Source organism: Apodemus sylvaticus, chromosome 10, assembly GCF_947179515.1.
Source record: "Apodemus sylvaticus chromosome 10, mApoSyl1.1, whole genome shotgun sequence".
Taxonomy (NCBI): Eukaryota; Metazoa; Chordata; class Mammalia; order Rodentia; family Muridae; genus Apodemus; species Apodemus sylvaticus.
In genome coordinates, this window is record NC_067481.1 from 61,716,569 (window position 1) to 61,731,735 (window position 15,167).

The 15,167-nt window shown below is 42.5% G+C and overlaps 1 protein-coding gene across 3 annotated transcripts; it reads left to right on the top strand.

The window, feature by feature from the left end:
• Positions 1 to 2,870: 2,870 nt before the first annotated feature.
• Znf286a (zinc finger protein 286A) lies at positions 2,871 to 13,075 on the top strand. Of its 3 annotated transcripts, XM_052196818.1 has the most exons (6): positions 2,871 to 2,943; positions 3,232 to 3,399; positions 4,273 to 4,358; positions 7,632 to 7,746; positions 8,842 to 8,934; positions 11,772 to 13,075. In XM_052196818.1, the coding sequence occupies exons 2-6, from the start codon at positions 3,345 to 3,347 to the stop codon at positions 12,983 to 12,985; spliced, it is 1,563 nt and encodes a 520-aa protein (XP_052052778.1). In that variant the 5' UTR covers positions 2,871 to 2,943; positions 3,232 to 3,344; the 3' UTR covers positions 12,986 to 13,075. The 3 variants fall into 3 exon arrangements, with proteins under 3 accessions (XP_052052778.1, XP_052052780.1, XP_052052779.1); XM_052196820.1 differs by lacking the exons at positions 3,232 to 3,399; positions 7,632 to 7,746 and having other exon boundaries at positions 2,885 to 2,943; XM_052196819.1 differs by lacking the exons at positions 2,871 to 2,943; positions 4,273 to 4,358 and having other exon boundaries at positions 3,343 to 3,399.
• Positions 13,076 to 15,167: the final 2,092 nt, after the last annotated feature.

Genomic DNA, 15,167 nt, shown 5'->3' on the forward strand with positions numbered 1-15,167 from the left:
GTTAAATATTTTACCACATTCATTACCGTGAATAACTTTTGCATTTGTATTACCTCTATCTTCTTTAACATGCCTTGCTTGTAGGACAGAGTCAGACTTCACACCAACATGTCTGCCAGATCTGAGATGTGTGACTGACTATCCACTACAGAAGGTCTTTCTTAAAAGCAAGTATTTCCTGAGTCTCTTAGGTTCCTTGTTTGGTTTCTGAATGGCCACCATGTCCCCTGGCCTCTGTGACACTGGAGGTCCCTGTATCAGCCTTTGTCTCTTTCTCCATATCTATACTTTCATAGGATATTTTTCCAGACAAGACCGTACTTTCTTTGATGTTGACTCTCCAGTCTTTAGATCTGTGGAGAAAGAAGAAAAAATGTTCCCTGTGCCAAAAAGAAATCACTGGCATGGAGAGGAGATAACCGTGCTTTCAATATGATTAGTCACAAAAATAAGGCGGTCAGAAGATCCTTTAGGACAGGCACTGTTGTATGTTACGATTAAATGGCAAGATATATACATTTACTCTTTTGAAATCTATAGCCTGTTGGAGAACATAGGTATGAATCAGATAATTTCAACATGATGAACCTATCAGGTGCTGGGGAGATCTCAACCCATGAATGAACAGATAGATCATAGGCCTGATGATTGTACCCTCTGACCCACTGCAGATTTCCTTGGATTTTAATATTCAGCCCCTCCTCCCTTGTGTTAACTTTACCACAACTGAGGCCATGCTTTAGAAATTGTCTCTTCTCTCCTACTGCCATAGTCTCCCAAAAGCTCACCTTGATTAGTCCTAAGGTTGCTGCCCAAGTCAACTAGATTATTTTCCCCTGTTACCTTGAATGTTGTACATTTTTCACAAATTTCCTATAGCTTCCTAATATCCATTCGTGTACGTGAGGCTGTGCACACACATGTACATAAACATGCATACAAGGCTTAAAGAGAGTAAACATTCAAGAGACTGCAAAAAAATGCTAAGATGGACAAAGGAATAGGCCTATAAACAATAATTCATCTTTATTACATAAACCACATGTGACACACTGTCTCAGGGATTCTGTCACTGTGATGAAACACGAAGACCAAAGAGCGAGTTGAGAAGAAAAGGGTTGGTTTGTTTGTTTTGCTTGCACTTCCATATCACTGTTTATCACCAAAGGAAATCAGGACTCGAACTCCTACAAGGCAGGAACCTAGAGGCAGGAGCTTATGCAGAGGCCATGGGGAGGTGATGTTTATTGGCTTGCTCAGCCTGCTTCCTTGTAGAACCCAGGATCACCAGCCCAGGGATGGGACCACCCACAATGTGCTGGGCCCTCCCCCATCAATCACTAATTAAGAAAGTACCAAATGTAAAATTCTCTGCAGGGAGTGGTCAAAAGGCGTGTAAATTTGGAAACCTTCCTGTAATCACTTGAGGAGCACCCCAGAAGATTCCTCCAGTCCCCGTATAACCTCAGCGGTCTTAGGCAAATTAGTGTATTTTCAAGCTGAACCCCAAATCCTAGACATAGGTAGCTGTGAAAAGGGCCTACATCTCGAGAGCTGGTGGATTTACTGGGGTCCCAATCGGGGCATTTGCTCTTTGGTCTTCAAAATTGTGCAGCCTCTCAGCTTCTTTCTATACCAGCGGCCAAGGACAAACAGCCTTCCTCACCTCGGCCCCAGTACATTCCTTGTTCATATTACACTGAAGTAAACGGAGTTGTAAGGAGTTGTTGACAATCATCCCAAGTGGGAGCCAAAGGAACAGTGGACAGATTCTAGGAGAAAAGTCAGGGTTTGGGGTTTTTCAGAGAAAGGGAATTGGAGGGTTTTTTTTAGCTATATAGATCTGGAGTGAAAAAGGACACACAGATTACCAAGGACCATTGCCCCCCTCTGAGTCTCTCTCTCTCTCTCTCTCTCTCTCTCTCTCTCTCTCTCTCTCTCTCTCTCTCTCTCTCTCGTGTGTGTGTGTGTGTGTGTGTGTGTGTGTGTGTGTGTGTGTGTAAAGATGGAGGCTGGATCTAATGAGTCTGAAGCACAGTAGGACCTCAAGCAGGAAGTCAGTGGGGATGAAGTGGAAGAAATGGGATGTCTTCACATGAGAAGCGGTGGAGGAGCCGGGGAGGGTAGGAGCAAAGACAGACGTGCGGAAGGGGTGCAGAGCATAGTAGAAACAGAAACGAACTAATCGGAGAGTTGCATCTAACAATAGGATCTGGTGATTAGATGGTGAGACCCAAAAGTTGAGTGTATTCTGGTTCTGTCATACGTAAATGGTGCATTAGAGTCGATGCACGCAGCGAGGTGGGGCCGTTCAGACACAGTGAGTGTAAAGTGGGTGTAACTCAACCACCGTCCCTTGAGGGTCCAACTTTTTTGACAAATGAACTTTTTTTTCCTTCCAAAGAACTTACTGCTCAAGTATGTGTAAAGTGGCTCAATATTTTCAGCTCTGCTCATACACGTTTTTTACAATGCAAAATAGATGGAGTACAAGACCATTGGGATAAATGAGAGTATTACCTGGATCCTGCTCTAAAACTACAACTTTCAAATAGTTTGAAGATAAAAGATGAGTTTAGGGAGGGCAAAACCATGACTAAAAGTCATATACACATGCCTTCAGTAAAGAAATTTGGGCTGAAGCTCCTACACAGGTGCAATTATGCAGACAAAGGTGCAAAGTGACACTTAGTCTCCCACGTCCCAACCTTCCGGTACTGCGGAATACCACGCACGATGCATCCTTTTCTCTCGCGAGAGGGAGGGATTCCCGCTGAGCTACTGAGCCACTCGTGGTCCCTACCTGCAGTGAAACGGGGGTCTGGCAGCGTGCAGGTGCTTCTGGGAGTTGTAGTTCCTAGCCTTGCCCAGCAGAATGTCACGCATGCGCGACTCAGAGCTAACCCGAGAAGTTCCTAGTCTTTGTCAGGCCTGGGATGGAAGGTGAGTTTCTTGGCTGGGATGCTGCGGTCCTCCGTTTACCTCGGCAGTGGTCCAGTGGTTGCTCTCTGCCAGGTGGGATTGGAGTTCGTAGTTTTTGAGCTTCGACTCCTTCCCTCCCCGCCCTACGAGCCATGCGGGACCCGGGTGCAGACTGGAGAGCTGATCGGGTCTGGAAGGGGTTGTCTGTGCCCTAGACCTCTCAGGCACACTGTCCCCCAGGAGACAGTTCCAGGCGCCAGAAACAGACAGGTGAGGACTCAGATTCAGGATGCTTTCTCTGGTTTCCAGGTCACATGTGATCTTAGCGGCGACGCTCTCCACGGAGCCCAGCAGGGAAGAAGTCCTTCCAGGATCCGTGGACTGCTGACTGCACGAACCAGAGAAGAGCAGGACCTTGGGACATGGAAGAGGTGGTAATCATGGAGACCGGTTTGGCCGAAGTGCCCCAGAAAAGAGGTAGAATCGCTCATGGGTTGGTGTGCATTGTGGAAAAGTGGAAATCGACGTTTTGAAGGGAAAACCCACTGTTGTCGTGGGTTAAGTGGTTCTTGGGAAAAGATGGTGACTTGTCAACGCTGTCTTGAGGATAGGTAGGCTCAGAGAAGTTGCAGTGCTTACTGTGGGGGGTCAGTCCCCATTCCACTTAAGTGTATTCACAATGAACCCACCAGTGCGGACATTGTCACAATGTAGTCCCAAGTTCTTCCACATTACTGCCCCATCCTGGTTTCCATCTAAGAATTCAACTTTGTAGTTGACAAAAAATATTTTTTCCATGCCTTATCCCACTTTAAAACCACAGTTACTGTGTGTGCTGTTTTCAATACAGATCGCTCACAGCCTGCTTCATAGGCACAGAAGTTAGGGGCTGACTTTACTACTAGGAGACCAGTGTATCTTGAACTCCCCTCTGTGACCTACTGTGCCAAAATTCCCTCCAGGGGTACTTTTTAGGTTGCTAGATGTCACCTCAAACTCAACCAATAAGAATTTGGAGGTGAGATCTAACAATTTCTACCTTAAGGAAGTTTTAAAAGGATTTTTTTTTTAAACTACTGAGTCTACTTTAGGGAGATTATAATGGGAACTTACTTATTCTAGTTTGTAGACCAGAGAGTTCAGTTTGAGGGGATGTGTCATGAGTAGCGCAGCTGAAATCAGGTCCAGAGCAGCAACGTGCCTGAGCATATTTTACAGTACTGGAAAGCAGCAGTTTGTTTTGGATTCCCTGTTGACAGGGAGCACATTTGCTGTGATGAAGGGGTTTAGATTATAATCTGAGTAGAGAGACGGATCCAGACCCAGTCACTACCGCTTTCCTGCCCTTAGCTCTGTCTTCCCAGGATTCTCTCCTTTCCCAAGAGAAGAGTGCAGAAGGAGACGTGACTGCGCTGAGACTCACAGCCAGATCCCAGGTGAGCCTCCATTGGTTACTGAGATCGAATCCCACCTTGTGTCTCGGAGCGCAGGCACACTCCCTTTTTGATGTGGCGTTTCTTTGTCCACAGAGCCCATCTAGAGACCTGAGTTCTAATTCTAAGAAACTAATGGACTCAGTAGGAAATATTTTCTACTTACCCATAGTACCTCTCTTCTCCATCTAGTATTTCTTGTCTCTCTACGGGCAGGTAAGCCACATTTCTCTTCTTTCCCCCTACTCTGCAAATTTCTGTATTTGGTCATGTGGAACGCTAACTTAAGGGTCATATGGTATATACTTCTTAAAACTTGGGTTTCTCTAAGGGAAGCAGCACACACGTGACTGTAAATAAGAACGTAAGAAAACACCTTAAATGCTGAAGAAATGAGAATAATAATAATACTTGGTTAAAACTTAGATATGGAATGGTCTGTGGTTGTACTAATTACAGTGTTCATGCTTTGCAGCCCAAAGATTCCCTCAGTCAGCTTCTTCTCGATATAATGTTTGTAAAAAATGACTTCTCGCTCTTTTTGGATTTTCTGAACTGCCCTGTGAGTCCTGCAGACTTAATTAACCCCAGAAGCTTACATGCAGTCTGAAGCTAAAGAGATGCCTTTACTGACCAAACTAACTGAAAGTCCAGGTTTGGCTGGATAAAGGATTTCGGCAGTAACGTGGAGAGCTAGCATGTCCATCTTGTCAACCTCTTAATAAAACTCTGTGAGTTTTGCCCTTAAGCAGGCTTTTTAAATTTCGTGCCATCATCAAACAAATGTAGGTTTACATCGTTCAGGTTGAAGGTTAGGTGTTGTCCTGCTGCTGAGATTAATTCTAGCAGCATATAAAGGATCATTTTCTACACCATTATTGGTGTTGTATACGGAGTATAGCTGTGCACACGAATATGGACACGTTCCACCTGTGACTCCAAGATGTAATCAGTTCTATCTGATCTCCCAGCACAGAAAAATCAGGGTACAGATACCAAAGGAAGAGAGAGTGGTTAGTGCATTTCCATGCCTGGATACTAGACTGAAGACTCTTTTTTTTTTTTTTTCAAGACAGGGTTTCTCTGTGTAGCCCTGGCTGTCCTGGAACTCACCCTGTAGACCAGGCTGGCCTCAAACTCAGAAATCTGCCTGCCTCTGCCTCCCAAGTGCTGGGATTAAAGGAGTGTGCCACCACGGCCCAGCTAGACTGAAGACTCTTAATGTCATCATGGTGGGCTGGATCTTTTGTGCATATTTTTAAAGTCTATCCTTTTTTAAAATTTTATTAGATTTTATTTAATGCTAATACTGAAAATTTTGTGTTCAAATCTATCTGAGTTGGTTTGGTTTTTGTTTTTTTTTTTTTTTTCATCCTTTTCTTACTAGGTTTAGAAAATATGTAGAATAATTTTAGTTCTTACTGATTTAATAAGCAGTACAGAAGATGGATATGAATAGGTATAAGTTTCCTCCCTTATCTCCTTCTACAGAGGACCACTGTCCGGTGTGTGTTTTTCTGTATTTGGTTGTGATTATAGTATTGAATCCAGATGAAGTGTCTGCTCTTATCCTGGAATTCTCTTTCTGAGTTTGTTCTGATTCTTCGATTTGATCTCTGTGCTCTTCTCATGTATTTATGTGTTTTTAAAATACTGTAAAAAGAGCAGAAGCAGGTGGATTTCTGAGTTCTAGGCCAGCCTGGTCTACAGAGTGAGTTCCAGGACAGCCAGGGCTATACAGAGAAACCCTGTCTCAGAAAAAAAAAAAAAAAACAAATTCCCCTCCCCCCAAAAAAAACTGTAAAAAGAGTTTCAAATCTAAGAAATTTGTTCAAGAGTGCTGTGCATCTCCCAAGTGTTTAACCATTTAAAGCTGGGCTTGGCATTTTGCTCCTATTTCTGTTTTTATGTTCCAACATAGTCTTGCAGTTATCATCAGCCATGGCTTTATTCTATTCCTGTTTGGAAATTTAATAAAATCTACTTTGTTGGTTTTGCAAATGTTTCATGAGCTTTTAAATAGAAAATACTTTATGTCCAAGTAAGCATTTGTTACATTGTTTCAGCAAACTTGGAATATTGTTCCCACTCCTATGGCTTTACTTAAAGGGGGCATTCAGTTCCAGCACGTAGCCAACCTCCCTCTTTTTCCTTTGCTGTTGGTGTTGTTACAGAGATATACCCTTATGGCATTTTCCTTGTAAACACTTTTGAATTACATCTGTAACCTTAATCAGCGTATCACACTTTCTAATTTAATGGCCGTTTGCCTTAAATTAATTCCACATTTCCTGGGATATGCTGCTCACTGCCAATCCTTTTGTTCTATGACCTCTCTATCTGCAACCCCTGTGTTGTAATTCTCCCAAAGACTATGTCATGGTGTTTGTTTTTTTATTAAAGATTTATAGAGGAAGTAGGCTGACATTCTCTTTGTTTCTCACTACATATATCTTAATTTTTTTTACATAAAAATGGTAGTTTCTCAGCGGTGCAAACATAGTCTTATTTCCCGTTGAGTCTCACACTGTGCCTGGCACTCAGTGAGAGTGCGTAGTCTATTGGGAATCATAGTCTATCGGAGCTCTAAACACTCTTAGAGAGCCCACCACTTCCCTTGTTGAGTACATCTTGGCCTTCTGCTTTATTTCCATTGGACAGAATGAAAGGAAGAGGAATTGTATTAGTCAGGGTTCCCTAGAAGAACAGATCTGATAGAATGAGTATATATAAAGGAGATTTATTAGGGTGGCTGAGAGACTGTGGTCCAGCAGTCTAGCTGCAGCTGTCTCCTGACAGAAAGTCCAAAAATCCAGTAGTTGTTCAGCCCATGAGGCTAGACTGGTGGTCCGAATGGCTGGTCTTCAGTATATGTTAGGATCCCAAAGAAGTAGGCTCTAATCCCAGTGAAGGGATGCCTCTGCAGCAGGATATATAGCTTGCCAGTGATATAGAGAGAGCAGGTAGGTGAAGTCAAAGCTTCCATTTCCTATGGCCTTTATATCAGCCACTATAAGAAAGTGTGGTCCCAAGTTTGGATAGGTCTGCTGAAGAGGTATGGATTTAAGGTGAAGTTTCCCACCTCAAATGATCAAATGAACCAAGAAAGAAATAAAGACACAGAGAGAGGGAGACAGAGAGAGAGAGAGATCCCTCACAGGTGTACCCAGCTACTTGGGTTTATAGTTAATTCCTGATATTGTCAAGTTGACAATCAAGAAAGCTACCACAGGTATCAACTAAAAGATGATGAAAAAATGTATATTTGTATCTTAGGAAGCCATGACATTCAAGGATGTGGCCATGGACTTTACACCAGAGGAATGGGAGAAACTGGATGCCGCACACAGGGACGTGATGCTGGAGAACTACAGGAACCTGGTCTCATTCTGTAAGAACGGCTTCTTCCTGTAGCTCTGAGATCCACCCCGGGGCTGTCACTGCTTCATTACTAAGAATGAAATGTAGTAACAACCCATCGCTCGTCATTCAGTAGTGTTTAAGTATTTTCTTACGGCACAGAGGAAGAAAATGTTTTATTTTGCTGGATGCTGAAGGTTGACTCTGAGCCTTGCATGTACTAAGCACATACACTGCCACTGAGCTATGTCCTCACCCCATTCTGTTCTAGATCCTTGGTGAAGTGTTTAGGTTTCTGTATATCAGATAACCCTCTAATGGACACTAGCTTCAGGGGGAGGAACTTAGGGAAGCAAACATGTCATTGGAACTTTGTGTTTGTTTATAGTCAATTAACATGTCTGTGCCCTGTCTTAACTATTAACTTAGCATCCTCCTGTGTGGCCTAGGTAGCCATCAGCATCTCTGGGCATAGGTTATTCTTCCAGTTAGAGAACTGAACAAAAAAAGGAGACACTTTGATTTTGGAAATTTAACTAATAAGCATATATCCATAAGGGAAACAGAATAGTGCAGAAAGAGAAGTGCTTGTGGCCCATTTTGGATCCTATGCGCATCACTTGTGTGTGTGTTTGTGTGTGTGTGTGTGTGTGTTCATGCACTTTATTTGCCTCTGTCAAACCTTCATATATAAATCCCCAAAGAAATTCTAGTAATTGAAAAGGAAGAAGGGGAAAAGCTATGAGAAGACAAAAAGCAGTACTTGCAGTCACAGGTTGGGGATGCCACTGAAGACCTATTCTTTCCCGAATCAAAGATTGATCTGCAGAATTGTTCTATAACTATTGTTCCATAATTGTCCCTTTGGACAGTAAGGAAACTGAAAGACATGTCTTTCTTTACAACAGACAAATTTGTCTTTTCAAACTCTGTTGAGCCTTGTACCAGTCTTAGACTCTTGCCGATATTTTAAGTCCTTCCTCTTTCACCGCAGATGCCCTTACAGCAACATGCCGTCTCCTCTGTAGCTGAAGGGCGTGGGCCTAAGTTCCAGTGGAGATCTCTGTGTACACCATAAAGACTCATTTTGTTGCTCTCTTCCTTTCCTTTTCTCTTTAACAAACAGGGCTTCCCATTTCCAAAGCTGATAACTATAATTGGAAAGATGGAAAAGAACTGTCGAAGTTTGAGAAGAAGTCTCCCAAGTGCAGTGACTCAGGTAGGTAGGCTGATGGGACTTCGGACGCGTCAAGAATGAACACATGCACTTTTCAGAGCTTAAGAGAGCATTAGAAATGCCTGTACGCCTTGATTGTCAAAATATTTGAAAGTCTGATACTTTTAAACATATGTCAAAATAAAAAAACCATCACCAAAATTAAACATGTTTTCTTTCATTCTCCACTCCTTTCCTTCCTTTCATTTTTTTTCTTTTATGCAACAGTAAAATACATAAAAGCACTATTTCTATGAATTTTTACAAGTTGAACACATTCGCATAACTACTGCCTAGGTCAAGAAAGCACTAGTCTCCTGAGAAGCACTCTGGTGCCCAGTGTTCAATCACCTCTCTCCCAAGGGTGACCTTGGTTCAACACCTATGGTTAGTTCTGATGTCTGGCGAACCTTATTTAAGTGGAATCACTGTGTGCTCTCTGAGTCCAACTTCCTTCCTGAGATTTCCCAGTGAGACAGAGCCATGTTTTACGGCGTGTTTCCGGAGATTAGCTCACTGTCAGAGTTCATAGCCTTCCATCATTTCAGTTTCCCACTTTCCCCATTCTCCTGCAGACAGGCACTTGGAGAGTGTGCACTTTGAGTTATACGAACAGTGGTCCTGTATACATTCTTCCACATGCCTTTTGATTAACGTGTGTGTGTGTGTGTGTGTGTGTGTGTGTGTGTGTGTGTATGTGTGTGTGTGAAATGTAGACATTGTCAAAGAGGTTTACAAAATCTTTCCAATTATGTTTCCACTGGAAGAAGTCCCAACTTCTAGTTTTTCCACATTTATCAACAGTTAATATTATCTATGTTTATTTTAGCCATTTCTTCAGATAAGTGTCGTCCTATGCTTTTTAAGAAATTAAAATTTTAGCGATTCAGACAAAGACCTCATTCTCCCATTCTCTAGAAGTAACTACTTTGTCTTAAAGTTGGTGTGACTCATTCTTGTATTTGCGTGTACAGGTATGTGTATGCACATGCCTATATACATAAAAACTTATATTGCTATATTGCTACTGCTTTTTTGTGATCATTTTTAATCTCCATCACTTCATTTTGTTATAAATCTATATTAATATGTAACAGATTGTACATTTTTCCTTTCAAACAATAGGGAGAGTGGAGTAAGTGCATTGTGTGACTAAGCTGGACACTCTGTTTTTACCTTCTGCCGTTAACGGAGCTGCATGATCATCTTTTATTACTTATGTTCCTCTTGAGATAGCCTTAAAGTAGATGCCTGGAAGGAGATAATATGGGCCTTAAAGTGTCAAATACTGGTTGACTGGTGGCTCTTGTCCGTCTTGTAAAAAAGATGCCCCTTCGTGTTCTTCATTTGCGTGTCTCCGGGTGCTAAGTCTGAACTGCGGGAGCACTTGTGATTACTGCCTATTCAAGGCTTCTTGATTTGTTGGAACTGTTTGTGTATTTTAGACCCTAGTGCTTGGTAGTAGTGGTGTTACAAAATGAGGAGGAATTGAGTCTTCCAGTTTGGGGTATATTTAATAGCCCCAAAGTTAGTATATCAAACTTTCAAGTTTCAAGGTCAGAGTTGCTAATTTTTTTCCATTCCTAGGATCAGAACCCAAAGCCTTGTACAGGCGCAGCAAGCGCTCTACCCTCGACTTACATCCCTCGCTCTTACTAATTTCTTTAAGATATCATTTTAGGGGCCGGAGAGACGGCTCAGAAGTTAAGGATACATACTGTTCTTGTTGAGGACCTGAGTTTGATTCTCTGTAACCTTGTTAGGCAACTTACAACTTCATGTGACTCCATCTCTGGGGAATCCAAGGCCTCCACCCACTGTGGGCATCTGACACACACATACATATCCACAAATAGATGCAGACATACACATACACACACACACACATACATACATACACACACACACACAATTAAAATAAATTTAAAAAAACATTTATTTTTACTTCACATGTATGAGTGTGGGCGTGGTGAGTGTTGGATCCCCTAGTTCTGAAATTGCAGAGCGTTCTGAACCTCCCTGTGGGTCCTGGGAATTGAACCTGGGTCCTCCACCATAACAGCAAGCACCCTTAACCATTGAGCCATCTCTCCAGACCCAGCCCTAACTAATGTAAGTTCATCTGTTGGGAATTGTTTTGTCCTGCTGGCATCAGAAGATAATCTAATTTTATTATAAAGGAATCCAGTTTTGTTGTGTGGGTATTTATTTTTGTAAATGATGCGAAGTGTATCTTTTCCATGCTCACAGCCTATAATCCAACATCAATTCCTGGGTAATCTTTTGCCATTGGTTTGTGATGCTACCTTTAGGTAAGCCCAGTTCCCTTATAGATATTTGAATTTCTTTCTAGGCTTATCTGTCCATATTTCTCCACCATACTATTTTAATTACTATACTGAATAGTATTTATAGTAGCATAGTATTATACTACATCTTAGTAAATTATACATACTTAGCTATACATATCTGTGTATTGTATGTAATTTCCTGGCTATTTTATTATAGCAAAAGATATTCTATACAAAAAGATTTTCCCATCCAGCACCAATGCACTCATCACCTGCTCCTCCACTGACACTTTTTTTTCATCTTTTCCTTCCTTGTGTCATATTTCTGATTACCTCTCTCCCATCCGATTCTCCTGAATAGAACCTACTCATCTTCACACTTGCTCCCCTCGATTTTCTTGTTATTTTACAAACCATCCAATAAGAATGTGAGATCTCCTAATTCCACAAAGGCACGCTTTCATCTTCATTATTCTTTACCTGTTATAGGACTGTGTTACTGTTAAGCACAGAAAACAAAGAACATTTGCATTTGCAATGTCTTTTCAGACGTGGAAACCAGATCTGAGAACAAGGAGTCAACTTCAGTGCTGGACTTTTCCAAAGAAGAATCTGACAGACTGATGCAAAATACTGCTTCCGACTCCGACACGGAAACCGCTCTTGGGTGTGAGCGTTGGTTAGAGCATCAGCAAGGGACACGGGAGGCACACCCAAGACAAATGTCCATGCACAGGAACTCCCTCCCTGTGGAAGAAGAGAGTGAATGTGATGTATATTGGAAAAGCTTCAGCCAGAAACCTCTCCTTAGGACTGATGACAGAGATCCCAAAGGATCCTGTGACTTCCACACGCTTGGGAAAAGACTGAAGCAGAAATCAAAGTTAATGAAAAAGCAGAGACCTTATAAAGAGAAAAAACCTCATAAATGCGATGTGTGTGGTGAGCTCTTCACTTACCGATCAGTGCTCGTCCGACACCAGAGAGTCCACACTGGAGAGAAGCCCTACACATGCAGTGAGTGCGGGAAGTCCTTTAGCCACAGAGCCAATTTAACCAAACACCAGAGAACGCACACTCGAATTCTCTTCGAGTGTGGCGAGTGCAAGAAAACCTTCATAGAAAGCTCGTCCCTTGCAGTCCATCAGAGAGTTCACACTGGGGAGAGGCCTTATGAGTGTGGTGTGTGTGGGAAAGGCTTTAACCGAAGTACCCACCTTGCCCAGCACCAGCTGATTCATTCTGGGGTGAAGCCTTATGAATGCAATGAGTGTGACAAAGCCTTCATTCATTCATCGGCTCTCATTAAGCATCAAAGAACTCATACTGGCGAGAAGCCCTACAAATGCCAAGAGTGTGGGAAAGCCTTTAGCCACTGCTCATCTCTTACGAAGCACCAGAGAGTTCACACGGGGGAAAAGCCATACGAGTGTAGTGAGTGTGGGAAGACCTTTAGTCAGAGCACACACCTTGTTCAGCACCAGAGAATTCACACTGGAGAGAAGCCCTACGAATGTAAGGAATGTGGGAAAACATTCAGCCGGAGCTCAAATTTTGCAAAGCATCAAAGAATTCACATTGGGAAGAAACCCTATAAATGTGGGGAGTGTGGGAAAGCCTTCCTTCATTCATCAGCTCTTAGTCAACACCAGAGAACTCACACGGGAGAGAAGCCCTTCAGGTGCAATGAGTGTGGGAAAAGCCTCAAGTGCAGCTCATCTCTCCTCCGACATCAAAGAACTCACACAGAAGAGCAGTCCTGAGGAGTACTGAGTGTTACGTGAAGGTTGGCTTCATCGCTGAGCTTAATGTTTGATTGCTGAAATAGAAGGACCATAATGTGACCCCGGGGAGTGTCTGTGTGTCTGTGTGTGTGTGTGATTTCACTTGTCCAGTGGATAACTTTGAACAATAGATGGGAAATCTCTTATACCCATTGGCTTGATAATAGTGAAAACCTCTAGCTATAGTTCTCATTTTTTTTTTGTTCTCAGTTTTCCAAATGCCAAATTTTAAATTCAAGAAATGTTTGGGAGACTGTGAACGTTGTGAAATCTGGTTTCACCGTGCTCATAGCAGGGACTGCTGGAGCCTTTCATTTAGTGAGGAAACCTTTTACTTTGCAGATTAGGCTTCAGACATACAACCTTATCCTCAGGAAGGCACAGTTGAGTTACTCTCAACTCAAAGACAGACCCACAGCATCATTTCCTTCTAGAGTAATTTCTGTATTAAAAACTAAATGAACATAACTAAATGTACTTATAAAAGGTTCTAGGTTGGATTTACATGAACTGTATTGGTCATTGATTCACATAATTGCATTGTTATCCTTTTGTTTTGGAGAAACTCTAGTTCCCTTGGATCTACCCTACGGTACCTAATAGGTCAGAGTCTTCCTTGCTTTTTTTGTGCCAAAGTTCCCTTTTCTCATCTTTGCCATTCATAGAGCCCTTGGCTTTTTATGATCAGATCATGAAGGAGAGTTCATTTCATTCAGCGTTTGGTGAAGTGTGTTCTGTGACTTTTAGAAAGTTCTCTGTGTGTGCGTGTGTGTCAGTTTGAACATATCTGAAAAGTTGATAGGGGTCAATTTGATTTAGGGTCCCAGTCAAAAAGAGGACTAAAGCAATTATGTGGCCCCCCTGGCGTACTCTCCAGTGTAGAAAAGGCTCACAGGACAGCCCTGTAGTGGCTTACCCAAGGATAAACATCTTTTTCTAGCACTTATCTGTCCTTCATGCTCTCATTATTCTGTTATTCTTATCTTCCATACATTAGTTGGTCTTTATCCCTGACCTCTAAAGTAAACATGCCATGAAATCATAGTGATATATTACTCTAAGTGACGGATGTGACCAAAGCCATTGAGAGGATGGAAAATACAAAAACAAAAGCTCAACTAAATATTGAGTAAAACAGCACAGTGCCAGATTTTTATCATTATATTCTGTATTACAGGTTATACAGGAGTAAAACTGCGGGAAGAGCAATCGCAGGTTTTTAGTGTTTTTGCCTTCCTATACCATTCTAGTTGATGTTCTTTCCCTCTGTCTGTTGCTGTGAAGAGACACCATGAGCATGGCAACTCTTACACGGGAAAACATTTCATTGGGTCTGGCTTACAGTTGAGAAGCTTAGTCCATTTCTGTCATGGTGGGAAGTATAGCTGCACGCAGGCAGACATGGTGCTGGAGGAGCTGAGAGTTGTACATCTCAGTCCACAGGCTGCAGGAAGAGTGAGCCACCCACTAGGCCTGGCTTGAGCTTCTAAAATCTCAAAGCCCATTCTCTAGCGATAAGCTTCTCCCAACAAGACCACACCTATTCCAGCAAGCCTATACTTCCTAATAATGCTGTTCCCTGTGAGTCTATGGGGGCCATTTTCATTCAGACCACCACACCCTCCCTCTGTTGTTGATTTCAGTAGACTTTGCATTCTATGACTAAAGTGAGCCAGGGAGCTAGCTTAAAGAAGCAGTAGTAGTGGAAAACACTGCCTGATGAGTAAATGGAGTGTGAATTCTGTAGTGCTGCAGATCACAGGAAATAAAAATAAAGGAACTCTTCATAAAGATGTGTTGGAATGAACAAAAACTTGAGGTTAAGCTGGGTGATAGGCTTAGGGTCTGTCTCAGGGTTTCTATTGCTGTGGTAAAACACCATGACCAAAAGCAAGTAGGGGAGAAGAGGGTTTATTTAGCTTATACTGCCACATTATAGTCTATCACTGAAGGAAACCAGGACAAGGAACTCTAGAGTAGAAACCTGGAGGCAGGAGCTGATACAGAGGATATGGAGGGATGCTACTTGCTGGCTTGTTTGCCATTCCTTGCGCAGCCTGCTTTCTTATAGGTGCCAGGACCACCTGCCCAGTGATGGCCCTATCCACAACGAGTTGGACCCTTCCCCATCAATCACTAATTCAGAAAATACAGTACAGCT

Coding starts and splice junctions, on each gene's coding strand:
- Znf286a (XM_052196818.1), top strand. CDS start 3,345: ATGGAAGAGGTGGTAATCATGGAGACCGGTTTGGCCGAAGTGCCCCAG. Junction 3,400..4,272: donor CGAAGTGCCCCAGAAAAGAG/GTAGAATCGCTC, acceptor TCCTGCCCTTAG/CTCTGTCTTCCCAGGATTCT. Junction 4,359..7,631: donor GACTCACAGCCAGATCCCAG/GTGAGCCTCCAT, acceptor TTTGTATCTTAG/GAAGCCATGACATTCAAGGA.